This window comes from Pinus tabuliformis, chromosome 8, assembly GCF_031772625.1.
Source record: "Pinus tabuliformis cultivar Carrire ecotype Pingquan chromosome 8, CPIR1, whole genome shotgun sequence".
Classification (NCBI taxonomy): domain Eukaryota; kingdom Viridiplantae; phylum Streptophyta; class Pinopsida; order Pinales; family Pinaceae; genus Pinus; species Pinus tabuliformis.
Window position 1 is genome coordinate 526,779,093 of NC_142294.1, and position 27,416 is coordinate 526,806,508.

At 39.0% G+C, this 27,416-nt stretch overlaps 1 protein-coding gene across 1 annotated transcript in view; it reads left to right on the top strand.

The window, feature by feature from the left end:
- Nucleotides 1–3,611: 3,611 nt before the first annotated feature.
- LOC149236475 (uncharacterized) overlaps nt 3,612–27,416 on the top strand; it is a 289,290-nt gene continuing 265,485 nt past the window's right edge. The window contains exon 1 of the mRNA XM_089372397.1: nt 3,612–4,923. Coding sequence (XP_089228523.1) covers nt 4,222–4,923 — 702 coding nt within the window. The 5' untranslated portion in view covers nt 3,612–4,221. The remainder of the gene's footprint in view (nt 4,924–27,416) is intronic.

Consider the following 27,416-nt stretch of genomic DNA (forward strand, 5'->3'; position numbering starts at 1 on the left):
CCCAGGTCCTCGTCTCCATGGGTAACCTCTGCAGTTCCAACAAACTAATCTTAAGGAAACCTGGGTATGACTTGATTGCTATTTATTTTGACATGCAAGACTCACATTTGAGTCTTTGTCCCTGTTTTCCCATACTGACCTTGCTTTCTGATTTCCTGTTGAAGAGTTTGTTGCCTCTTCTTTATTACCATATTGCTGCTTTGTTCTGGAAGGAGGTCCAAATTGCGCTATCATAGCTTTGCCTTTATAAATCCATGCTCTCTTTCCTTCATCTCTCACTGCCCTAACCTTTAAAATTTCCTCTCTTCTTTCCACCTGTTGTTTTACAGTTAAATCTTCTTCTAGGAAAAAACGAGAACCCCTCAAGAGATGTTTCTTGCTTAGAATAATATATTTATCACGCAAGCTAGGCATAATGACTTTTATGGGCCTGGCTCTCTCCTCGTTAAACTTACCCACCCTCCATGCTTGGCATATTTGTCCTTGCCATAGCAACTTGTCTTTCAAGAAGTCTCTTGCAAGGTCAAGAGTACATTCATTTTTTCCATAGTCTTTCACCCCTTTAATAATTATGTTTCCTGCCCTATTTTGTCTTTCCTTGCCTTCACTATCTTGCATGTTGTCAACTTGAATATTTGTTTCTCCTTCCTTATTAGCAGAATTGCTAATAACTTGAGCCCAAGTTTTGGAAACTTTGGTGGAATCTTCTTTCATTTCTTCTTTTACGTTCTCTTCATGGTTGTTTATTTGGACAATCATTTTCCCTTTATCCTGGGATGATTTCACATTCACTACCTCTGTACTTTCCACTACAAATTTCTTTATGTTTTGCACATCCACCTTCATGCGTTGCCATTCTGTCTTCCCTATCAGGAGAGCTTCCTGTAGCAATGCCACTTGTTCTTCTAAAATTTTATTGCTTTCTGCTAACGCCTTGTTCTCAGCCGTTATTATATGAATTTTATGATCTCTTTCATGCCCTTTAGCTTCTAAAACCTCCAACCTTTGTTTTGCATTTAACAATTCTTTCACATAAAGATCAGATGACCAGGTGAGAGGTGTGGATGTGGGACTATATAAGGCAAAATCATCAATGGTTTTTCCTTTGGACTTCTTGTTGCCATGTGCTTGTGGAGGAGACTTGTTTGAGTGCTTTTTGCGAAGGACTCGGTTACTTTTCTTTTTAGACTGTTTCTTCCTTGCTTGCTCCCATTTTAGACGGGCTATTCTTCGTTTTAAAATGCCCCGATATTGTTTGGCATTGACCCAAACCCACTTCCCAGCTTTGGCGGATGAGGCAATTTTCACTTGTCCTAAATCATTTGTTTCCACATGTTCTGAAATTTCTAGTTCCTTTGTCATGTTTGAATGCATTTGCTGTTGCTTGCTCGCTGCTCAATACTTCCGCTGCATAAAAACTCCCTGTTTTCACACTGCTCACTGTTCGCTGGTGGGTGTGGATTGTGGGCTAGCAGTACCCCGTCTCAAAATGGAAACAAATTGAGAAAATCCAAAAACGCTTGATCATGAGCAAGTTCAAAATAAAAAGTTCAGTACCTTATGAGATAACATTGAGTGAAACAGGGGCAACTCCCATCGAAGCAATTGTTATGGTGCGGTTCATAAATATCTAAAAAGAATTGAGCAAATGGGAGTAGGTAGATGACCTAATGTTATCTTCAATGCAGGCGTGAGTGAAAGAAAGAAAACATGGATGAAACAAAACTAGACATGGATGCAAAAATGGAATATCTACCTCAATCCCTGTCCCACAAATAGCAAGGAGCTAAAGAATTTTGTTATGAAGAAGTTTCATAAACGAGTATGGGGAAAAGAGTTGGGTAGAAAGAAGAAGTACTACATTGAGGAATTCAACCCTACATGTGATCTCCAACAAAAAGAGTACATTGGAGCTAACATTCCGTGGAGGGCAAGGGTTCTTATTGCTGAATTGAGAACCAACTCACATCAACTTTGGTGTGAAACAAGACAGTGGAAAAGGCCTAAAGAAGCTTGGGAAGAACGAGTGTGTACATTTTGCATGTTTGGAGCAGTGGGATCAGAAAAACATATCATTTTGGAATGTGATGCGTTCAAAGACATCAAAGAAAGTTATGGAAATATGTTAGCATCAGTTTCTTGACATTATCTTTTAGCGAGAGAATTGTTGGAAGGTTGGGCCAACTCATCATCAATTTGAATAAGCAAAAAATTGAATTCATTTCATAATACATAATACCACTTTCAAAGAATTCGTTAACCTTCAAAATTTTGGAAAACGTTTCCTATCGTTAGAAAATGGCATGTGGATTATGCCATTAAAACTTGCGGTGAATTTATGGGACGATCTTGGAGTTTATCTTTTTGTTGATTGTTTGTGACAGGTTCTACGAACTTTAAGATTTAGGAAGAGAGATCACGTGGATTATATTAAAAAGGAAGATTCGAAGTTTGTCTTTGTCGATTTAAGAAAAGCACAAGGTATGATTTATAATATTTTTAGTAAGGTATGATTTATAATACCCTTCTAAGGTTATTTAGAAGGGGTATTATGTTGTTTTGTATTTTATTTGAAAATTAATTTTACTTATTATATATTATTTATATAAATAATATATAGTTATTATAATAATATTTATTATTATTATATTATTAAAAAATAAAAATATATCATTCTTGTAACCATTTAAAATATAATTAATTAATTATTTATATAATATAATTATTATATTTAATTAATTAATTATTTTTCTATATAATTTTATGTAAATAAATGCCCTAGTTAAATGTATATAATAATTGAAAATATAGTATAATTGGTTGAAGTCCCCTGCCAAATCTATAGCCCTCTGTCATAAAACTAGTTCAATTCTCTGTGTTTTCCAATTAAACTTCGTTAGTTGAATCAGCTGGTTGCGGGACCGTGAGAAAGAAAAAATAATAAAAAAATTAACAGTTTGTGCTGATGAGGACAAGTTTGATCCGAAGAAAATATAATGTATTTCAGAATTTTACTGTTTTGTGAATTGAATCGTAAATTCTGATCACAAGTTTGATAAAAAAAAAATATAATGTATTTCAGAATTGGAGTTGTCTATAATACGATTTTTTGGAGATTTTGGTAACGGAATTCGGCGGAAGAAATTGAGGTTAAATCTTGATTTGTTGCAGTTAAAATGGTTTTTTAACTGCATATTTAGATTCAGCACCCTGAAACACCCCTGGGACGCTTTCATTGTGCAGAAACTAGCTATCAAACTTGCGATTCCAATAAATTTTTGCCTGATTTCGACCAGAAAAACCCGCCGGAAAGACTTTCAAAAAATCGCGTTATAGACAACTGCTTTCAGAATTTTACTGTTTTGTGAATTGAATCGTAAATTCTGATCAATCTAATGATTTAGAAAGAAGACCCTCAGGTATCCGATTCTAAAATCCAAGTGAACTGGCCTAACTTACAAAGCTATTGGATGGCTACTCCATTAATTTATTCAAACCACCTGTTGCAGGCCACCCTAATCAAAATACTTTTATACTCTCCTCTCCACACTTTACACTTCGTCCAATAGACAATGTCCCTTACTTTTTTCACATAACAAATGAAAACAAATGTAAATACGGTCCATCCACACTGCCCCACCTAAAACAGTGGCAACTGAAACCTATGTGCTGGCTAATGGAGCGTCCAGCCAGATGTCATATTTAATTTTCTTGAACTGATGTCTGTGAAGGGTTACATTACTGAGACAACTGCCCTATCCGCCAACTCATATGAAGCCAACGAATTGGTGTAAGCAACAATACCAAGCAATATTTTAATGACGCTGAAGTTGGCACCATCTGGCCACTCTCTCTCAACTCTCCAGTCTGTCTTAATCCCCTTTTCATTGTAATCTATTTGGGCTTTGAGTGCAATTTTAATGTCTGCAAATCTATTTTAATTTTCATGTCTAATCGACATTTGGGTTCCAAGTTCAAGTTCACTTTCACCAATCCGCTGCAAAAATCATTCATGTTTTACCAATCCCACCTATAGACATCTAAGCTATTTGAGATAGGCCTAATTTGAATTGGGTACACTACTCGACATCTGAGCTACTGGACATAAGTCCGATTTGAACTGTGTGCAGCAGCGAATTTCTGATTTTTTTTTTCTCGCATATGGGTTTTATGAAGTTTGCCTTGGGGTTATCGCATTCAAATGTCTACTGGTAAATAAGCATGTCTACCTTTGGAATACCTCTGTTAGAATGTATATATTGCGTGGGATGTTCTAGGTGGGCATGGAAACGTTGTATACACTCAGGAGCCCATGACAGTGAAAAATGGGCACTTGCCAATATTGAGGATTTTGAACCTGTGCCAAGGATTTGTAGAATAATCCTTGCAGTTTATGAAGATGATTTGAGAAACCCTAAATGGGCACCTCCAGGAGGCTATAGGATGAATCCTGATTGGTTAGTGAAGAGGGTCACTTATGAGACCACACAGGGCAGAGCTCCACCATATCTGATTTACGTTGATCATGAGGCTCATGATATAGTTTTGGCCATTAGAGGCCTAAATTTGGTTAAGGAAAGTGATTATGCTGTATTGCTGGACAATAAGCTCGGGCAAGCGATGTTTGATGGAGGCTATGTGCATAATGGGCTTCTCAAGTCTGCTACTTGGCTGATCACTGCTGAATCCGACACATTGAAGGATTTGATCGAGAAAAACGCTTCATATACCCTTACTTTTGCAGGGCACTCACTTGGGTCAGGAGTTGCTGCCCTGCTTACTTTGGTGGTGGTAAACAACAGGAAGAACTTGGGTAATATACCCAGAAGTCAGATTCGGTGCTATGCAATCGCCCCTGCCCGGTGTATGTCACTTAACTTGGCAGTAAAATATGCAGACGTCATCAATTCTGTTATATTGCAGGTACGCCTTTAGCTTTTTGTCAGTCAGTTTAATGTTGAATGGTAAAATTAAAACTGCCCACTGGGTCAGAGCATTGAAAACCTGGTTTATTGCGTGCCATATAAGTCACTTGGTTCGTGTTCCGTGACAAAGAAATTTGGGAAAGCCAAAAACATATGAAGCCAGTTTTGTTAGAGCTGAAAATATGTTAAAGACAGTATTATATATATATTAGAACAATGGATGAATTTTATAAAAAACAATTTGGCTGGCCGTTAAATTCGCCATTAAACTTGAAATTTACTATTAAATCTGCGATAATATATGCCATAAATTTTGGCAGTTCTTCAGATTTAATGAACTTGTAATTTTCCGTGGAAAAATCGTGGAATGTGGCAACTAAGGGAGCAACTATTGATGAACTTTACTTTATGTTCGCAAACAGTTAATTTGAGAAACAAATTCAAAACTAGGAAGAAAAGGTGTTTTTGACATGTATATTGCTTGGTAGCCTCTCTCTTTCTGTATATATATGTACTTTGGAAGCTACAGCGTTGTAGTGGAGACCATGCTTGATGCCTTTGTATCCAAAAATAGCAGAGGTATACTCATTAAATTTAAACAGATTCATAAAAATGATAAAGTACAAGGTAGATGCCGATCATAGGTTAGGTGATTGGGGCTGGGGGCTGGATTCTATGTATGTATGTAAGCTACAGCGTTGTAGTGGAGACCTTGCTTGATGCCTTATTACTTGTATCCAAAAGTAGCAGAGGTATACACATTAAATTTAAACAGATTTACAAAAATGCATAAAGTACAAGGTAGATGCTGATCACAGTTTAGGTGATTGGGACTGGGGGCTGGATGCTATGTATGTATGTAATATGGATGTCATTGGCATCGCGGATTCAGATTTTCAACAGCTATAACAATCTGGGTTTTTGCTTAAATGTTTTGTAAAAATGCCTATCGATGTCATTGAAGGCATTTTTGTAGTCCTTATAAGCTGATGTGTTTGTTTTTTGGCTGATTTAATATCAGGTGACCCTTTTGATCCTTTGGAAGCATCCTATATGAAACATTCTAAAATTAAATTGGTTATCACTAAGAAGCCAAACGATAAGTAACACAGGATTTTAAATTAACTAAGAAATCATGCTAGAGAATTCCATTTAATACACTTCAACTGTACTTTTTCCTCATTTCATTATGTGATTTCAATTCCATTTGTCCTCTCCCCAAACACCAGAAAATTGAAAAATTAGCTTGAGAACTTCTATATGATGCATTCTAAAATTAAATTGGCATTCATAGAAGAAATCACTACAAGAAGCAATGCAAGAAGTTGAATTAACAAGGAAAATCGTGTTGGAGGTTTCCATTTAATACATTTGAACTCTGTACTTCCGTCTCATTTCATTGTGCAGTTTCAATTCTATATTTTCTTCTATTCCCAAATGCTAGAAAAATGAAGAATTTCCTTGTGAAATGGATTTTGTATAGTTAAATCCTAAACTAGAATTTTTTTAGCAGAGATTAAGCGAACTGGTTCCACTAGTTTTCTGTCATTCCCATCCTGTTAGCTGATCATTCCCTCTTATCCTTCTCCCTCAAAGCAAGCCCCCCACTCTTCTCCCCCCGGTCTTCCCCTAGCCTCCCTTGCATCACTACGTTGTTCGACAATTGAGATCTGGATGTTTTTGTCTTTCACCTTTGACAGCTGCTTTCTCCTCTCTCTAGTTTCACGTTCCTTGAATCAGCCTCCTCCAGATACACTTGTCCCTATTCAGATTGGGACACGGCCCTTAGCTTCTATCCTTAAGCTACTAGCACTTCCTCCTGCACTGTGCTCCATGGAACCAACCCTAAGAATCAGTGGTATGATGATGATTGCAAAACACATCATAGGCAGGTTCACCATGCTCTTCTCCATAATCCCACCTCCTACCTAATCCTTTGCAAATCTTGTCATGGTCTTCTACGCCACAAGGGGAGATGTGATTTGCATGCAGCCCTCCGCTGTTCCCCTAAAGCCTTCTTGCGCACCATCTTTCCCTAGCACTGCATTTTCCCCTCCGATCTTGACCCCTACTTCATGTTCATCCACACAGTCACCCTCTATGATGTTTTTGGGCAGTCCTCTATTTTGATTGCCACTCCCCCCATATATCCTTGCGACTTGTTCTTTTATACTAACACCCGTGAGGCCATCTAGGAGATGAATGCTAGCAGAGCCATAGATGAGGAGGGCCTTTAAGCTGGGCATTTCAAACATGGAAGACCAACACTGCTTGATTATATCACCAATTTGTTTAACCATCTTGTTTGTCCAAGTTTTCGACAGACATGGTCTCATCACATTACTGACCTGATTCGTAAATCGGGAGTCATCTTTGATCTGAACAATTATAAAAATTCATTGTGGGCCACACTTTCTCTAAGCTTTTTAGGTTACATGCATGGGGAATAGCCTTGAGTACTTCTCATTTTGAGGATGGTACTCAGGGTACACCCTAGAAGGTTTAGGACACAAGGCTGATCAACAGGACTAAAAGTTGTTAGAATGATATACTACTTAAGATCTCAATGTGTCAGTTATGGGAATTGAACTTGGATGGGACGTATAACATTCATTCTTCCCAACCACCTGGGCTAAACCTACTTGAAAAAGACTTTCTGTATGTTGTACATGACACCCCTCCATTTACAGTTATCTAGTGAGCTTGAGAGGAGATACCTTTGGGCTACAAGACAAGTAGGTTTCAAGTTCCATTTTTCTATCCTAATTCTCCAAACCATCATTGAGGAGGGAAGACATTGCTCTTCGAAAGTCTTTTGCTAGTTTGTTGAAAAGGCCTTTAACTCAGTTTCAAGGGAGGCCCTATTCTAGAGGCTCAAAGATATCGACATCTCAAATATTCTTATCACAACCATCATGTGCCTTTATGAGTTCATCCTTGGCTAACTCTGTTCAACTCATGGAACTCCAAAATTTGTTAGGAGTACCATTAGGGTGAAGTAGGGTTGCTCTCTCTCAAACCTACATTGTTTGGGATATACATTGACAAACTAGAATCCTTTCTCCAAGCACATATTCAGCTAGGGGATGGGTTCCTTCTTCACTGGATTTTAATCTCTATCTTCCTTACTATGGATGGCATACTTCTTTTGTCCTTGACCTGAAGGGTTTGTAGGGACAACTTGATATCTTGTCCATCTTTTCTATTTTTGGTCAATTGAGGGTCAACCTAGGAAAAACCAAGGCTATAATCTTCAAAGGGATGATGATTATTCTTTTAGAGTATCTTTTTTTATTTCCAAGGTGTGGAGATCAAGATCACTACAACATACTCTTACCTAGGTGTTCAAATTTTTAGGGCCCAGATTTGGTTTGAGGAAAGCCTTCCAACTCCGGGTCAACAACTAGCATGTCTCCCTCACTCTGCTTAAGTGTTAGTGTTTCTAAAACCATTTTTAGGATAGTTAGTCTAGTATGGACCTCATTGATAGTCTCATTAGACCCACAATTCTTTATGGCTTGGAGTTTGTGGGCCTAGTCTGCTGGAGTCAAATTGGGCCATCATTGAGAGAGTACAAGTTTCATGCTTTGGTACATCATTAGATGCAAGAGGACTACTCTCTAGCCCATTATTCAGGTAGATTTTGTGCCCTTCCCCTTCAGAAATGGAACCATCTTTGGACTAGTTTCCCTCTTGCACCAAGTTTGAGGACTTACTACCCTTTTCTCGCCTACCACTCTTTGAAGGCCATAGGCAATTTTAGTACCTCTGGTCAAGCTATTTGCTCGTTTGTAGAGGCCTCCTATCTACTTCATTTGGTTGGTATCTCAATTGACTTGCCCCTCTCCCCTCCCCATTCATATACTTTCTTGAAGCCCATGGTCCACTCCCATTAAATAAGTAGGAGTTCAATAGGATCATTAGAGACTCGAGAGGATATCATTAGAGAATTTATTTAGGTTAGATGGGTTGATCCTCTTGGTAGATTAATCCCCAAGATGGCATTTTACGTGGAGCACTTTTTGGAGATGAGAGGTGGCCTTATTATTCACAACCCCTACATGCTTTGACACTGGAATTGGATGCATGCTCTTTGGATTCCCCTTGGGCAGTTTTGGGTTGGTTCTTGTCATCTTCGAGTTGATATTAACCACCACGTCACATTGGGGGATATGATTTGCCATCTTTGCCATTTTCATGAGACCAAGACAAAGGAGCACTTTATTTGTAGGTGCCCCATCTATTATGAGATTAGAGGACAATTTTATTGCTTTTTGTTAAAGAATGAAGAATGTGGACCAGAGGTCTAAATTTTCATTACTCAATAATAGTTAAATAGAATACATAGGAGACATCAACAATAAATCGCTGAATTGGAACTCAAAAAAACTTGACTAAACTCAAACTAACTATGACACTTGGATTGACAGTTGTGACACCTAGCAGGTGGTTGAAATTAGTTTCTCCAACACTCCCCCTTAATTACAACCACAAATCAGATGCTTGCTGGTCTAAGTCTCAGCTAGGCTTACAATTTAAAAAAAAATTGACATCAAATGGATTTCTGTTTCTTTTTCTTTTGTTCCAGATCCTGTAGCCTCTGAATTGCTTCAACTTTTTCTTTTTGTTGTAGGTTTCAAATTTCAGTTTCTGGTGCAACTCTTCCATTGTTCCAAACTGTCCATGTATGTTCTCTACTTGTTCAAAAGTAGACTTGTATTTGGACTGCCACATGTTATTTTTTATTGTGTGCTTTTCATCATCAATATTTTGCTGCAACATAAGTCTATAATAAAAAAATATCTCTTAAAGACTCCAATACATGAAAATTTCATTAATGTTTTCATCATCCATGTTGTCTTCAACATTCATTTCTACAACTTCTATGCAGACTTTATCAAGACATGGTGTTGCAAGCCATGCTTCAAGGAACTTTAATTCTTCTTCATAATCGTCCTGTTTACCTACACATTGGAAATCAATGTTAGGATTAAAAATATTTGTAGAACCATATCGGTTCTGTTCTTTCTGCTTTGTAATGAGAGCTTTCTCTTCTTGTGCTTCCTTCTCTGCCTCTGTTGCTTCCACTTCTTTACTAACTTCTGCTGCTTCAAAGAGGTTTTCTTCCACTTGGTTTTCAAACCCAAGTGGGCTTCTCTCACCAAATAATAGTTTATCAATAAGATGTTTTTGTTGCATCATATGCAACCATTCATCATTAGTCAACAATTCTTCATCAAATTTACATCAACAATATTAATTGCTAGATTCACCATAGCATAGGCTGCAATAATGACAACTTCATTGTCATCGACAAGCACTGTTGTTCGTCATCCACTTGTGGTTGTGCACATTGGGATTCAAGAGCATTTGTGTGCTCTTTCTCTGCTTCTTCTGCAAATTCTTCACAGCCATCATCCACTTGTGGCTAAGCACAATGGGATTCAAAAACGTTTATGTGCTCTTTTTTTGCTTCTGGTAACATACCGTCATCATTGTCATCCACTTTCAAGTGGGATTCACCAAATTCTTCATCTCACTATAGATTTGTTGCAATAGATCCACTTTCATCTTCAACTTGAATACTCCCCCTTACACCAAAACTCCTCTCAAGGGTTTCCCAAGCCTCCTTGGTTGTCTTTGCATCTGCAATGAGGGGAAGAATGCTATCATCTACGCATTCCTTTATGCATTTCAAAGAACGCTATCATCAACACATTCCTTTATGCATTTCAAAAGAATGCTATCATTTATGTATTCCTTTATGCATTTCAAAGAATGCTATTGTCTACGCATTCCTTTATGCATTTCAATGCGAAGGCATTCTTTTTCCTTTTAGTTGTTGGAATTTCTAAGTTTAACTCGTTAGAAATTCTTCCTGTGCTATCTGATTTATTTCTCCCTACTTGTTCAATTACTTAACAAGTTATTTACCATGTAAATATTGAAAATAAATATAAGCACAATATCAACACATACAGATCAACAACTGAAAGTAAACAAGCACACAAGTGACACCATTGTTTTTGGACTAATATCCTCGGAAAAACACAATGCGGGAAAACCAGTGTAGCTATTCAGAGGGTTTTATTATTATGTAGTTTCAGAATACAACTTGGGTGCCAGAAATGGCTCACCCAACAGAGAATGCCCTTGGCAGTAGTACCTCTCAGTTAAAGACGGATATTGCGGCTAAATCACCGGATGAACAAACCCACAACAACAATGCAGCTTCTGCTGCTCTGCGTCACTCTGATAGGGACTGCGTCACCCTATCTGGCTTTCCAGCTCCCACTCTGTCCCACGAAATATCTCCCAGCGCTGCCTCTAGGCTCTGCGTCAGCCTCTCTGGCCCAATGTCAGCCTCTCTGGTCTAGTGTCATCCTCTCTGGGCTCTACGTCAGCCTCTGGAGCCTCTGCGTCTCACACGTTGGCCCTTCTCTGGCTCTGTGCAGCTCCTGGCTGCCTCCGTGTGGCCTCTAGCTGGCTCTGCGTGGCCTCTAGCTGGCTTTGCGTCAACCTCTCCCGACTCTTGCGCTGATCCTCTCGGTACTCACTCTGCCTCTCTGCTATGTATTCACTGCCCCTCAGCTGCAACTCTGATCGCTCACTCAATTTCCTTAGCAAACCCTGCCCCAGAAAATCGAGTTCTTGATCTCTCTTGGTGTGTTCTCCAACTGACCCTCAAGCCTCCTCTTATACTTTTCTCGTTGGTCCATCAATGGCCGAGATTACATCTCTAATCAACGACTAAGACTAGGTTTGGCTTGATCCATGACTTTTGGACCCTTCTAACCCAGTTTTATATTAATACCCATTAATATTTTATTTTTCCTTAGTTTAGACTTAGGAACTCCATTAAAAATATTATTTATTTTAATATCTCCCAAATCGGTTAGAATCCGCCCAAACAATTTCTGGGTCTTGGAGATCTCATGTGCTTTAGCCTCTCCACCAATTTTCATGGCTAAAGCACATTCGATGCTACCCCAAATCAACACTCCCTCTTAGTGAGGATTGTGCTCTAGTAATACTCCTCACTGAGTATCACCCTAATCATCCAGCATTGGTCCCTGTGCTGATGCTAGACCTCCCTGCCCAACATCCTCTGCACTGCTGCATCATGTACTGCTGCCCATGGCCTTGCCACTGCCACTGCTGCATCCGTACGGTAGCTCCCTCTGCATCCGTGTTGCTGCTGGTCCATATACCCAACACTGCATCTGCATTGCATCCCCTTCTCCTCACGCTGCATCGTGCTGCCCATAGCACTGCCACTGCTAACTGCTGCACTGCAACCCAGTTACTTAGAAGGAAGTAACTGATTCACCCAACTCTGACATCCTTGTCAGGCTAGAGACTCTCCCGATGCTGAAGCTCCCTCTGCCGCTAACAAGTGCTCCCTCTATTGACCTCTGCGTTGCTGCAACAACTCCATGCATCTTGCACCGTTGCACACCTCTCCGTGCCATCCTGCACTGGTGCAATACTCCTGTGCTTCTTGCACAATTGCATCATGCTAGCCTCTGCGCTGTCGCGGGACTCCTGCACTGTAGCACTTTCTGTCGCTCCATCTGCATTAGTCTCTACCGACATCTGAGAGTCCTGCTACTCCTCTTCGGGGCTCCCGTAGCAATGTATAATCCAAGAGCTTGGGTACCTCAAGGATCCTGCCCCTCATCGCCTGTAGTCCGTCTGACTACAGCTCGATGTCTCCCCACTTCTACTCAAGTGGCGCATGAGCACTCATGGCACAGTCGTCATCTGTCTCCACTTCTTTCTCTGCCCTCATTGGCACTACCTTGGTCTCAGAAGCCTCTCCCTTTCTCTTCTTCCTTGGACACTGGTTTGCATAGTGACCCAGTTCTCCATAGTGGAAGCACTTGACCTTGGAGAGGTCCTTCTTCCGTTTCTCCTGCTTTCCTGCAGATGCTAGAGCAGCATCCTCCTCTTCCTCTTTCTTGATTCTGACCCCCTTACTGCTACTCCTTGCCTTGGTTAGTCGTCTGATCTCTTCTTGACAAAGAGCCGCCCACAGTTCCTCCCAATCCAGAAGGTTCGACCTACCTAGTAAGCTCTAGGAAAATACCTCCCAGTCCTTTGAGACTGCATTCAGTGCAGTCCTCACCAACATCTCCTCATCTGGTGTGGCCCCTATGGAAGTCAGCTGGTCCCGGATCTCTGTCAATCGCCCGAGGAAGATATCTATCTGCTCTCTCCTTTGCATCTGGTATGACTGCAGCTGATTTTCTAGAAGCATCTTCCTTTGCACGGAAGTATGCTGATACAACTTCTTCAGGGCATCCCACATCTCATTTGCCGTACTCTTCTCGGCAATATGTGGTACCACATGATCCTTGACCCCGTCAAGGATGATGCACTTAGCCCTGGCCATTGCCTCTTCGTACTTCTCATTTTCAGTCGGGTCAACTGGGATCGCTATCATTTTCAAGGCGAAGTGCTTGATGTGATACCTGTCTAGAATGGACAAGATCCTGGCCTTCCAGACTACGAAGTTGGAAGCTTCGTCCAGTCTATCCTGATCTCTCAGCCCATTCACTGCCATTTTGTTGCTCCTCTTTCGACTCTTTCAAGTCTCTCTACTTCCCTCCTGGAAGTTCTCTGATCGACTCCTGCTGAGTCTCTCAATTTCCCGTCTGGAAGTTTTCGGTTTGACTCCCTCTGAGCCTCGATTTCCCTTCTAGAAACCCCTCTGCCAATATCGAGATGCCCTCTCCGATCATTTGTGCAACTGCACCACTAATCCGGATTTCTTGGCTAGAAATCCTTGGCAGCAACTCCCTCCACCTTGGTCTTGCCCTGGTAGGTACTGTTTTGACCACAATACCCCACTAGCTTTGCTCCGCAACTCACCCACAGCCTCCTATGCCTCAACAATCTGAAGGTCTGAGCCTCTAGGCTCTATGCAATCCCGACACCAGCAAAATCTGCACCTCCTGGCCACAGCATCGATCCTTCCTGACTGAGAAAGATGATCGAGCATTGCGTAGGTCAGGTTTTCTCCTCTCTGCCTCAACGTTGATCCTCCTCCTGGTTCGAACTAATGACTCAGGCTCTTTGCGTCACCCCTTCCTTGCTGCTTTCTGCTAGGAACAACTTCTGTCACTCGGGACAGTTGTTTTTGTTGCCGTTGCTCTGCTTGGCTGATGCCTTCAGTGATCTTGTGATCTGCAACCACCCTCTGATACCATGTTGGAATTTATAAGTTTAACTCGTTAGAAATTCTTCCTGTGCTATCTGATTTATTTCTCCCTACTTGTTCAATTACTTAACAAGTTATTTACCATGTAAATACTGAAAATAAATATAAGCACAATATCAACACATACAGATTAGCAACTGAAAGTAAACAAGCACACAAGTGACACCGTTGTTTTTGGACTAATGTCCCCAAAAAAACCCAATGCGGTAAAACCGTGCAGCCATTCAGAGGGTTTTATTATTATGCAGTTTCAAAATACAACCTGGGTACCAGAAATGGCTCACCCAACAGAGAATGCCCTTGGCAGTAGTACCTCTCAGTCGGAGACGGATATTGCGGCTAAATCACCGGATGAACGAACCCACAACAACAATGCAGCTTCTGTTGCTATGCGTCACTCCGATAGGGACTGCGTCAACCTATCTAGCTTTCCAGCTCCCACTCTGTCCCACGAAAAATCTCCTAGCGCAGCCTCTAGGCTCTGCGTCAGCCTCTCTGGCCCATCGTCAGCCTCTTTGGTCCAGCGTCAACCTATCTGGGCTCTGCGTTAGCCTCTGGAGCCTCTGGGTCTCACACGTTGGCCCTTCTCTGGTTCTGCGCAGTTCCTGACTGCCTCTGCGTGGCCTCTAACTGGCTCTGTGTCAACCTCTTCCGGCTTCTGCGCTGATCCTCCTGATACTCACTCTGCCTCTCTGCTATGTATTCACTGCCCCTCAGCTGCAACTCTGATCACTCACTCAATTTCCTCAGCAAACCCTGCCCCAGAAAATTGAGTTCTTGATCTCTCTTGGTGTGTTCTCCAATTGACCCTCAAGCCTCCTCTTATACTTTTCTCGTTGGTCCATCAACGATCGAGATTACATCTCTAATCAACAACTAAGATTAAGTTTGCCTTGGTTCATGACTTTTGGACCCTTCTAACCCAGTTTTATATTGATACCCATTAATATTTTATTTTTCCTAAGTTTAGACTTAGGAACTCCATTAAAAATATTAATTATTTTAATATCTCCCAAACTGGTTAGAATCTGCCCAAACAATTTCTCGGTCTTGGAGATCTCATGTGCTTTAGTCTCTCCACCAATTTTCATGGCTAGAGCACATCCGATGCTACCCCAAATCAACATTAGCTTCCAACTCATTCAAATAGATCTCGAACATCTCCTGATGTCGGTTTGACCTTCTCAGCCTCTTGGCTTTTCCCATTTGTTGATCACTGGCTCATTATGACTTAACAAGCAAATTGAACTACAAGCATAGCCACTTCTCTGTTGTCAACTTCTGGCTCTAACAAGAATGGTTGTGGCGGCGGTTCACGGTGGCACCAAATAACAACGGTGGCTCAAGAATCCAATACAGATTCCCCTTTACCACTCAAAGGCCCACAAATAAATTTGATCACGCAAATTTGTATTATAATCTAAGAGACACAAATTTATGCATGCATAATATCTCATATGCACTTTTTAATATGCACACCTCACATATGCATGATAAAGTAAAGGCTTTATTTAGCTTGGAGCCACATTAAAGTCTTGAATACATCTTTAATTTGAGCCACACTAATGATTCCATGATAAATACGAAATCCCCTTCTTTTAAAATAAAAATCAAATACCTTTTTGATAAAATCGAGGCCCCTTTTTTAAATAAAAGGGAGTGATATTTTCATAATAAAGACGAAGCCCTTTTTAAATAAAAATGAAACTTGAAAGGAAGAACGGAGGGGCATTCGTAGCCGTCATTTGTCTTTTGACCAGTACTGAAAATGCCTTACAAATGTGCCATACAAAGGCCTTGACATTTTGTTCCTCGACATTGCTTGACGTTTCAAGCCCTTGACTTTTGGTGCCTCATGTCGCTTGAGGTCTTTCACCGTGACAAGCTCCTTTAGTATGGTGATCGAAGACCTTAAGATCACTTGTTTTCTCAAAAATCAGGTTGCATGCTGCAGTGTTGACTTGTCATCACACTTTGCTTCACATAGGAGTGCGATTAATTTCTCCTCATCGCAGTTTTCGACACAGGAATGGTGCGATTAATCGCTGAATTTGGTAGTTTGGTAACTTTTCGTTTTCATTGCACCTTCTTTCTTTGCAGGGGTGCATTGATCTCCTCTAAATTTTTTTAAAGGAACATTTGCCTTACTGCGTGGCTTCTCTTTTCCCTGGGTTGCCACTTCATGAAAAAAAATTGCGACCTTCTCTTTCAGTGGACAGCAACGATTCGTCTCTTGGCCTTCACTAGCTTGGCTATAGGCTTCTTTAAACAATGAAGGCTTCTCACGATTGTCTCACGTTCGCTCATGTTCTCTTCTACTCTCTCAAGGAGTCTTATGTAGACCGAGCTCCGATACCATGTTAAAAAATGAAGAATGTGGAGTAGAGGTCTAAATTCTTATTCAATAACAATTAAATAGAACACATAGGAGACATCAGAAATAAATGACTTAACTGGAACTCAACTGAATTGGACTAAACTCAAACTAACTATGACACCTGGATTGACAGTTGTGACACCTAGCAGGTGGTTGGAATTAGTTTCTCCAACACCTTTTTAGGGAGTCCCATAAAACTCTCTATCTAGGTTTTTTTCCACTTTTTGGACCATAAGTGCTTGGCCTCATACATGAGGGAGGTCTCTCGATTTAGATCTTGCTTAGTACACGCTTTTTAGTCCCATCTAGGCTCAATCCGATTGATTATATATATATATATATTTTGATACTTCGTAGCGTAGGAGCATACAAGCAATATGAAAGCAAGTCCCATCACCAACTCCGGCCTCTGGAGTTTTGGTGTTTGGAATCGATTTGCAAGTAGTCCCACCTGTGTTCTAGTGAATATAGGCACCAAGAGGTAGGCAAATAATATTCATGCCTTAAATATCAGATTTGTGAGACCCCAGGAGGCCACCATTGCTTGCCCAGCTAGATCCTTGTGATTCTATGACCTCAGTTTTCAAGACATTTCACATCGCCCTCATACTCAAGGTACTTCATCCGTGTCCCAAACATGAGCTTCTGCATCCAGACAATGAAACATATCCCATAACTTATCTCTAGGCTCTACAAGATCATTTGACTAGTCATTTACTAGGAGTTTCTTCCATTTGGCCTCAAATGTTAGGAGAGAGGGTTTCAAGAGTGCTGATTGCCCCCTAGGAGAAACATCCACCCTAGAAGGCTGATGGTTCTTGGCCTTTGATTCTCTGCTGTAGTTGCTTGTATATGCATCATTGCTTTGTTTCACTTCTCCATGCTATTAGGACTTAGGTTTTAAATTCTTCTTAGCATAGTATAGATTTGCTTATATCATGATTTTCTAGGAGTTGCTTTAGCATTCCCACTTTGTATTCTCACTGATGTACTTAGCACTTAGCAGTCCCATTGAGCTATTTGTGTTCATTTAATGAGTATTAATAAAATTATCTTCTCTTCTCTTATTTGTTTATCTCATTCTCAACTAGTCAATTGGGTGTAGCTCAAGTAGTTATGGGGAAAAGTTGTTACCCCACCCACTTGGGTTCAGTTCTCACTTTGTGACATGTTTGCTCTTAGCGAGTCAATTTTTGATGAGCTTTATTATATATATGATTTATACATGAGTTGTGGACATGCACTTGTGCCCTGAAGAATTGAGGGTTTACCTTGGGTATTGTTATCCACCATTACGTTAATACATACAAGGATAAATAATGAGGATGGTTAGACTATCAGTATGATAGGTTAAGGGCATTGGGTGTATTCGCCTCTAAAAAATGTGATAGTTGATTTCCATCTTGCACTAGTTTTGAGTATGGGACCCTTACCAACAAGCCCTTGAAGGAAACTGCTCGGCACAAGCAATAATGAAGATGGTTAGACTATCAGTATGATAGGTTAAGGGCATTGGGTGTATTTGCCTCTAAAAAATGTGATAGTTGATTTCCATCTTGCACTAGTTCTGAGTGTGAGACCCTTACCAACAAGCCCTTGAAGGAAACTGCTCAGCACAAGCAAAAGTTATGGAAACTGCTCAGCACAAGCAAAAGTACCATACATGGTGTGAAAATACTTCTAGGATGCTGGTTGACATTTTTGGAAAGGTTCTTAGTTTTGAAGAACAAAGCTTAGTTTTAGAAATTCTTCGGCGTAAATCACAAGATAAATCATTTGTCGACGCGTTTCGAACCAACAAGTGTGGTTCATCGTCAGGACAAGTTGAAGAAACAGATCCAGCTTAGCATGTTAAATAGTCTAAGCAGAGACTCCAACGGCTATCTTGACTAACGACTAATTTTGACTTTAGGACCAGAGTCAAGATTTAATGGAAATTAGTTAAATTATGTGAATAAATAAAAATATAAAATAATTTAAAAATTGTTAAAGGTTAGTTAGAAAGTTATTAAAAAAAATTATAATTTGGGACTTAAAGTATAAATAATATATATATATATATATAAAAGAAATATATACAAAGGTTAGTTAGAAACTTATTGGAATAATAAAATTGAAATATACATAAAAATAATAATGAATAAATTTAATTACGAAAGTTATAAAAGGTAAAAAGATTTTATTTCATTTTAAATAAATAAATAAATTCAAAAAAAAAAACAAATAAATAAATAGATAGAAAAAAAAACAACAAAACACACTAAATCAATAAATGACTCAATAAATCAATATAACTATTAAAAAAAAAAAAACGTAATAATAATAATAATAAGAATGGAAATTAAATAAATTAATTAAAGTAAATAAATCAAGCAAGCGAAAAATAAAATAAAAGAATAAATTAATTAAAATAAATAAAACAAGCGAGTGGAAAAAAAAAAAAAAAAAAAAAAAACAACAACAACAACAACAACATATATATATAAACAGAGTCAAAATGAGAAACCCTAGGAGGAAGGAAAAAACAAGGCGCCCAGGAAAAACAGCGAAATAAAGGGGAACCAACGAAAGCAAGAAAGGGCAAGACTAGGAAGAAAGGGCCGGGATCCAGCAGCTACTGATCTTCCAGCCGTCATCTCTATTGAGATTGCTCGGCCTTCTTTCAATTTCAATAGCTTCTCTAAGTTTACGGTGATGGAACTGAGCAACCCTGGCAATAACCTTGGCCTCCTCAATACACACTTGATGCTTGGTCTATAAGCTTAGTTTTTAAGAACAAAAGGAACGTATATCCCTTTGAGGGTCGTGTTGATTTGTAGATGCAAAGTATAACTCCCGGCTAATAGAAATAGGACACCAAGTTTCTGACAATTAGGCAATTTCAAGTAGTAAAAGTTACCTTTGCAAGTCTCCCTAATCAGGGATGATTACAACCTTCCTCCATAACACCCACAGCTTGGACAATATTCATAAGAGGGCGGCACCTTCAGTGGCAAGAGTCATTCTTTATAAAGTTGAGAAGGGTTTTATTGTGCAGAAATGGTATCCTACAAGGGAACATGTTGCTGCCAGCCCAATATTTGTATCAAGACAAAGGGATACTCTGGTGAATTTGTAAAAGTTCAGGTTGATCAAAGTATATTCTTTCCAGTATAAGGGCAGCAATAGTATCCCAGGAAAATGACTGCAGTTTGAAGTGACTAAACTGCTCACTACCAGCAGCAGGGTGCAATCTTTGTAGCATGTTTTTGATGTCCACCAATATTCATGCCCAGCAGAGTTCGAGGCCTAAAGTTTGAATACCCTCCGTGAGAAACTGGTAGCAGTCACATATGGAAGATGGTGCCCAATGTGTGAACAGATTGAGGTATTATTTCTGTACTTTGGAATCCTTTTTGGAAGATGCGTTTGCAAAAGGAAATGTCCATTTTCAATGATCCTACAATCTGATCAATTTCACTCATCTGGATTGGTCTTAGTAACAATGAAAAATTACGGTATGCTGATTTGCAGAGCAATGATACTGACTCTGGATTCTTTGAAAAGATTTTCATGACTTGAGCAAATTCTGGGAAGATATTGGAATATGGTGTTTGAGCACAGCAACCAAAGTTTCGGGGACTTATTGTTGCACCTTTAATAATCTGGTTGTTTTGAAAAGTGCCCGGCTTTTCAAGGAGGCAGAGTTTAGTACAAAACTATTATGAGGTTGCTTTCTTATTCTCAGACTCCCAACCTTTTAAGGTGACCCTTGAAGTAATGCATTGATATATATGTATACTGCTGGACCATTCTGCACAGGGAGGCTATACACAAATGGAGGCTCGGCTTGATCCAAAAAGGTTTCCCATTTTTGGAGGATTTCCCTTTTGACTTTGGCAGGCTGATTCCATCATGGAAGATGATTTGGATGGTTCATTTGTATAATTTATGGATGACATATACTCCCAAAAGAAACCTTTGAAGGCTGGACATTACACATTGAGAGCTGTTTTTGAAGGCATAGTCTAACTCTTCTATGTTTTGGCCCTTTTCTGGGAATATTTTCCATCAATTTTGGCAGAAATCCAGCATGGATTTGTTGGAATCACAAGTCTGAGTTATGAAATCTGCATAATCTGAGTGCTCTAGGAGTTTTTCAGGGTGCTGAATTCATTTATGCATTCAAACACACATTTTAAACAACAAAAAACAGTGATTTCGCCAAAAATTGTATCATTGGATTACAGTGAAAAAAGCCAAAACATAGAAGAGTTAGACTGCACCATTTTTGAAGGGCTGATCGCTTTTTGGTTGTTACCTGCTCATTTTTGTGGGGCAAGTTTACTTTGGAGATTAAACATCCACCTTGGAGGTACATATATCCACATGTGGAGGAAGACTTGGGTCTTGCTTGATTGGTGGAGGAGACAAGCCCTTTGGAGAGCCTTTGGAGGTTAGACATGGCATCTTGGAACCCCTACTTGTCATCATTTGTGGGGACACCATTCCTTTGTGGTTGATTTTATTGTACATGTGGCATGAACAACCCATTGTTATGATTTTGGATCAATTAATTAGAGAATATGGTATAAACACATACACAATTCCTCATTCGTAAATCATGGATGAATTAAGGGAGAAATTCCATAGCTTGTTCTTAATTTTTTTGATATTTTGTTTACTATTCTTTTCTAAAAGGCTATGGAAGGTTGAGTAATGTGACCTCTCTAGGAGGAGAATGTGTGGATGCCTTTTATTTCTTTTTAGATAATCATCGTCTAGAGCTTTGGATGGATGAAAGCCTTGTTAAATGGTCTTTCTTTGTCTTGTTTAAATTGTTTATGAATGAATTTAGGTGCTAATGTGCCTTTCTAGTAGATAGGGCACATTCTCTTAGGTCTTTTAAACAAACCCTTCTTTTTCCAAGTTCTTGGAAGGTTCCTAGCGGATAGCCTTCCCTTGAATTAATTCTTGAGGTTGTTTTAGGGTACTAGGAGGATTTTTTAGGGTTAGTAGTGAACAAACCTAGATATCGCCCTAGATTCACCCATATTCTTCCAAGGTTGTGTCCTTACTTGACCCCATATGCCATAAAAAATAGCAATAGGCTAAGGCACTAGTCTCCAGTGCTTCCATCAAACTATATCCTTTAAACTCCTTTAAATTGTTTTATTGGGTTTACTCTTCACAGTCACATTGGAACTCATTGCCTTAAACCCTAGAAATCCTACCATATGGAAGCTCCCCTTGAGCTAGAGGAGAGCCAACCTGAAGAGAAGAAGAGGGTTGGTGAGGTGACAATAGCCTCTCTCTTAGTTTCACTCAACTTGCATTTGAGCTTTGGGACTTTATCTCCATAAGTGGGAGTTTGTGCGATAACAAGTACCATCCTTACAATGAGGGGAAGAGCATAGGTACTTTCCCTCAAACACTACTATTTCCCAACCAAAAAAATAATAATGTATTAGAACAAGAAGCACACACCCCACACACACATAACGCTAGCATGGTCCTGTGCAAAAATTGATGTGATATAATACATTTTGTATGCATATCATTATTATTAGTTTGTTACCCTTGGGCTGATTGTGGGCCCACAAAGGTTATACTATTACCCCTAGGTCTTAATGCATATACAAGAGCCATTTATGATTCATAAGGTGTTACTACATTGCATGATTTGTATTGCCAATAGTGTTCTATGAACTATATTTGCATGTATAAATTTGAAAATCTATCCTTCATCAACTTGTAACTATTTAATAACAAGTTAATTGGAGTGTGGATATAGAGTAATGAATAAGGGAAATATATTTTGTAAAATGTGTTTCTTATTTTGATGCTTCCTTGCTCACATCCCAATACTTAGCAAAAACCTTTGATCGCTGGTACTCAACTCATGTTTTTTATTTTAATTTATAAATATATCTTTTATTAACATAAAGATATTTACAAAGGAGAAATCAAAAAATGGAAGGGTATATACAATGCTAATCATATCCTCTTCCACAACACTACTAGAGCATAAATAAATTAGAAGACGTTAGGGCATTTAAACGTTTAGCATCTATATTTATAATGGGTAGATACCCTGTAGCCTTCAATTTCATACATTCTTCTTCCCTTCATATATGACAAAAGGACATAATTGACCTCATTAGTGAAAAAAAAACTTGCAACTTAGCTTTTAGATAGTGAATGATGTAGTAATATTGAGGTAGTTCTAGATTCCTATCAAGGTAGAGAGAACTAGATATCTTGAGTCACCAAAAATTGCAGCTCTCAAATGCACCTTTCCCTGAAATAATGCAAAGTATTGATCCTAGATGTGATGTCAATCTCTAGCAATTTGGCAGTTCTAAAAGATGTGTTTCATTGTTTTTGTTTTGCCACAGACTAAATAGAGCTCATTTGCAAATCCACTCCTTTTCAAACAAGTCTTGGTTGGTATCTCTTGGGAGATGACTAACTAGGCAAGGACCCAAAATTTGTACGACAAGTGAATGGACCAGAGCCTATGTAGCCTACAAATCCATGTCCTTGGGATGAGAAGAAGTCCATTGAGGATTAAGCATTGGAGCTAGGGCATGCTTTTGATTTAGTAGAGAGTAGAATTTCCTAGAGTCATAATCATGAATCTATTTACTAAACAATTACTCTCAATCTCTCCACAAAGGACCTTGCATTTCAATGTTTATTTTGAACAAATCTTCAAGTGGAGTCAGCACAACAATGTCTCTTATAATTGGTTTGTCAAAAGAAAGGAGGGCCTTCTACCAAGCTAAAGATTTCTGCTCCTTCTAGGATCTATCCTTAATATCCAAAGATCCCTCTAAACAAAATTGCCTTTTCTGTCTAACCTACAAGCATGGCACCATGGGATTTTGAACAATGCACTAGTCCCGGTGTTTCCAGTGCCAAATGGGGTGCCAAGGTAAGTCCTGGCTTGACCTACTTTTAGAGGCGTTCCACTTAATCAATCAACAACAAATTTCAGGGCCTCGTAGATTGCTTTTGAATATAAAGACCCAACAATCGAGGAAAAAGGAGGAGATGAAATTACATCACACAATCCAAAGTAATTGTGTTCCTCGAATGCATGCTAAGTTGGAAGAACCTGCGTCACAACTTGACTTGCCATATAGCAGGATTCTCTAGACACTCACTACCGACATAGAAGCCGAGATATTGCCTTGTGAGGCCACATCAATAAGATCCAATCCCTCATCCTCCTTGTGCATAATGAACACATCCCAAGAATCATTAGAAGACCTCAATCCCCTCCATATTTAGATCGCAAAAAATGTCTTGAGAATATCCTCTAGTCTCTTGAATCCTTATTAGGGGAGTCAAAAGGAGACATAATATATGTTTGAGGCCTAGAGTATTCTTGAAACAATAATCAACTTACTTGCAAAAGGGAGGTCCTTAATCACTGGAAATGGAGTTTTGTTTGCAACTTAATAAACACCAATCCCACATAGTAATAACTAAAAGAGTCATGCGAGATAGGATCCCAAGATAACTAATAATCATGCGAGATCAGATGAAGCTCCAAATTAGGGGAAATCCAATGTGGATGGTCATCAATGCCTACTAGTGAAAATTCAACCTTCTACTCATTAGGAACTAATCCTAAAGCAACACATTAGAGTAATAGGCATCCTCTTTTTTGCTCCATCAACTCCTTATCTACTTGAGTTCATAGAAGAGAATCATCCACAAAGTGATTGTCTACCATCCATGAACCATCCAGGATGGATTGTCCTTGATCTTTCCTTGAAGCCTAGCAATCTCCAAAAGGTATCCCACGATATTTGCAACTAGAACATATGGATAAGGGATAGAATGGAAGCCCTATCTAGTTGAACAATGAAGGGGGATTTAGGGAGAGAGAGAGTTATTCATCGATACAAATGGTGTGGTATTGGAGAATAAAATATTTACTCTTAACCATGACCACATATTTAGGCCCAAATCCAAGTCAAAGTAGCATCTTCGTGATAAAGGGCCAATCAATTTTATCACATGCTTTGTCAATATCAATTTTAGAAACAAGGATTGTTGATTTGATTCATTAGCCCATTCCATTCCCTTGTTGAAATAACTGTAACCAAAATAAAATTTCCCTAATCAAATCTCATTTGCTCCTATTTGACCAGTTTCATGGCCACTTTGTGAATTCAAAGCATAACTACCTTTTCCAAAATTTTATAAGAAACACCAAGTAAAGTAATAGGTCTCTAGTCCTTGATTGACTCTCTAGCCACATTCCTCAAGATAAGTTTAGTAACACCTCAATTCAAAGATTCTATCTAGGAGCTCAACAAGGAAGTTTCCCTGGCCATGCAATAAAATTCATAACCAATTGTGTTCCACATTGTCTTGAAAATTCATAGGGAAAACCATCAAACCCAAGATATTTAAAATTTTTCATTGGGCTAAGAGTGGCAAGGGGTGTTGATTTTTCATAGAATCTTCTAACTGATAATTACTTATGATTAATTACGTTAATGTTTTCTTCCATTCAAATTCATCATAAAGCAATTACACAGAAGATCTCAACAATAGAAACAAAATGCCAGTAGGATCATAAAGAGACAACAAAACAAGAAACACAAGAATTTACCCTGGGAAAACCCACATGGGGGAAAACCCAACAACCTTTTCCTTAGAGAAATTATTCAATTCAACAGAGATACATCTAATTCTTCTAGCCAAGAACAAGGTCAAATTGACCAACAATATCACTATGGTCAAACCTGGTCAAACTGCCCTTAGGTCAAGTCACAAAGATGCCCAATCAACTCAGCCTAGTATGAGATGCTAGGTTGAATTTTAGCCTCCTTGAATTGCTCAGAAACTCGACCCTGCTGCTTCCAACTCATACCTCTGTTCAGAAACTGCTGCCCAAAAAACTCTCTAAAGCTCACACGTGCGGGGTCAAATAAGAGAGAGAATGCATGAGATATGTTTGTCCTTCTTCTTCGTCCTCCTTGTCTTCTTCTTCTATGTTTGGAATCTAGATGCCTAGAAAATGTCTTTTATTATATGTGATCTGAATTTCCCAAGACGAGGAGGTTGAATGGCATATATATAGTGATTCTAGCTGGCCAAATGTGTGTCTCTCTGCCTGGGGCCTGTTAGTTTTTGGTAGCATCGGAAGTACTTTAGCCTTGAAAATTGGTGGAGAGGCTAAGGCACATGAATTCTAAAGAACTTAGAAACCCTTTGGTGAAATTCGACCCAGATTGTATTGTATTAAAATCATTAATATTTTTAATGGGGTCCCTAAGTCTAAACTTAGGGAAATTAAAATATTAATGGGTATTAATCAAAATATAGGTGAGAATGATCTAGAAGGCAGATCAAGTCATGTTTTAATCTTAGCCATTGATTAGAGACTTAATCTTGGCCGTTGAAGACTCAACAGGAAAAGTATAAAATGGAGGCTTGGGGTTCATTTGGAAACACAGAGAGAGAGAACGAATTGATCTAGTGTTTGATATCTGGGGCTAGGAAGCTGAGAAATTTGAACTAAATGATCATTCAGCAGTAGAGGGGCAGTGAGAATCCAAGAGGACTTTCCGGAGAATACTGACGGAGAGGCAGAGAGAGCTTGCAGAGAGGTAGCGCAGTAGCCGGGAGAGCTGACGTTGGGCCAGTCTGGGCCCACATAGCCCTGACGTAGAGCCAGAAGGGCCAACGCAGAGCAGAAAAGCTGCCTGTCACGCAGAAGCCGAAACTGCGAAAACAGCCGGGATAGCTAATGCAGAGGGCGGAAGAGGTGATGCAGGGTTGATGTAGAGCTAGCGCAGAAATAGCCGGGCAAGGATAATTTTAGGGGCGAATGTTCGCCCTTTGGCGAAATTAAGGGGTTTTAAATTTTTAGTGGGCGAATATTTTGTATCATAGTACATTTTTACAAATCACCTCAAATAGCCCACCTTATTTTAAGGGAGAGGGTAAAAAAGGTAAATTTAGCCCTTGAAATTAGGACTTACAACCTTCCATTCGCCCATTTTCAAGAATAGGTTTTATTTAAGTGAATCCATTCGCCCGTTTTCAAGAATAGGTTTTATTTAAGTGAATCCTATGGGCCAAATACCATATTTATAAAAGAGGTATGGTAAATTAATAAAAATATAAATAAATGAGAGGTATGGTAAATAAATAAAACATTTTTTATATTTACTCCATAAGTCACCTTATGGTGTAAACAAATAAAAATATACGTAAAGTTGAGGTATGGTAAATAAATATAAATATAAATAAACTAGACGTATCGTAAATAAATAAAACCTCTTTTTATATTTATTCCATAACCCTCGTTCTATTTATGAAGGCTCAAGAAAGAGGTTTTATTTAAGTGAATCCTATGGGCCAAATACCATATTTGTAAAAGAGGTATGGTAAATTAATAAAAATATAAATAAACGAGAGGTATGGTAAACAAATAAAACATTTTTTTATATTTACTCCATAAGTCACCTTATATTTACGAACACTCAAAAAATGGGTTATATTTAGGTGAAACCTATGGCGAAAATACTATGGGACAAATACCATGGACTAGATTGTTATTAATACCATGCAAAAAACCATTATTAACCCTAATATTAGAATTAATAAAAATAAAAATGGCACATGGTATTGACCCATGGTATTCACCAAAATGGCACATGGTATTGACCCATGGTATTCACCTGGAATGTAGCCTATTTAAATGGGGAAATTAAACCAGCATGTAGCCTATGCTAAGATTCACTAGGACTTTACAAAGTTTTATTATTTAGTGAAAGACTCGCCAAGATCTTACAAGATTTTATAATTGAATAAAATATTCGCCATGCCTGGTGAGAGATTCGCCAAAAAATTATATATACATATTATATTATTGATAAAATCG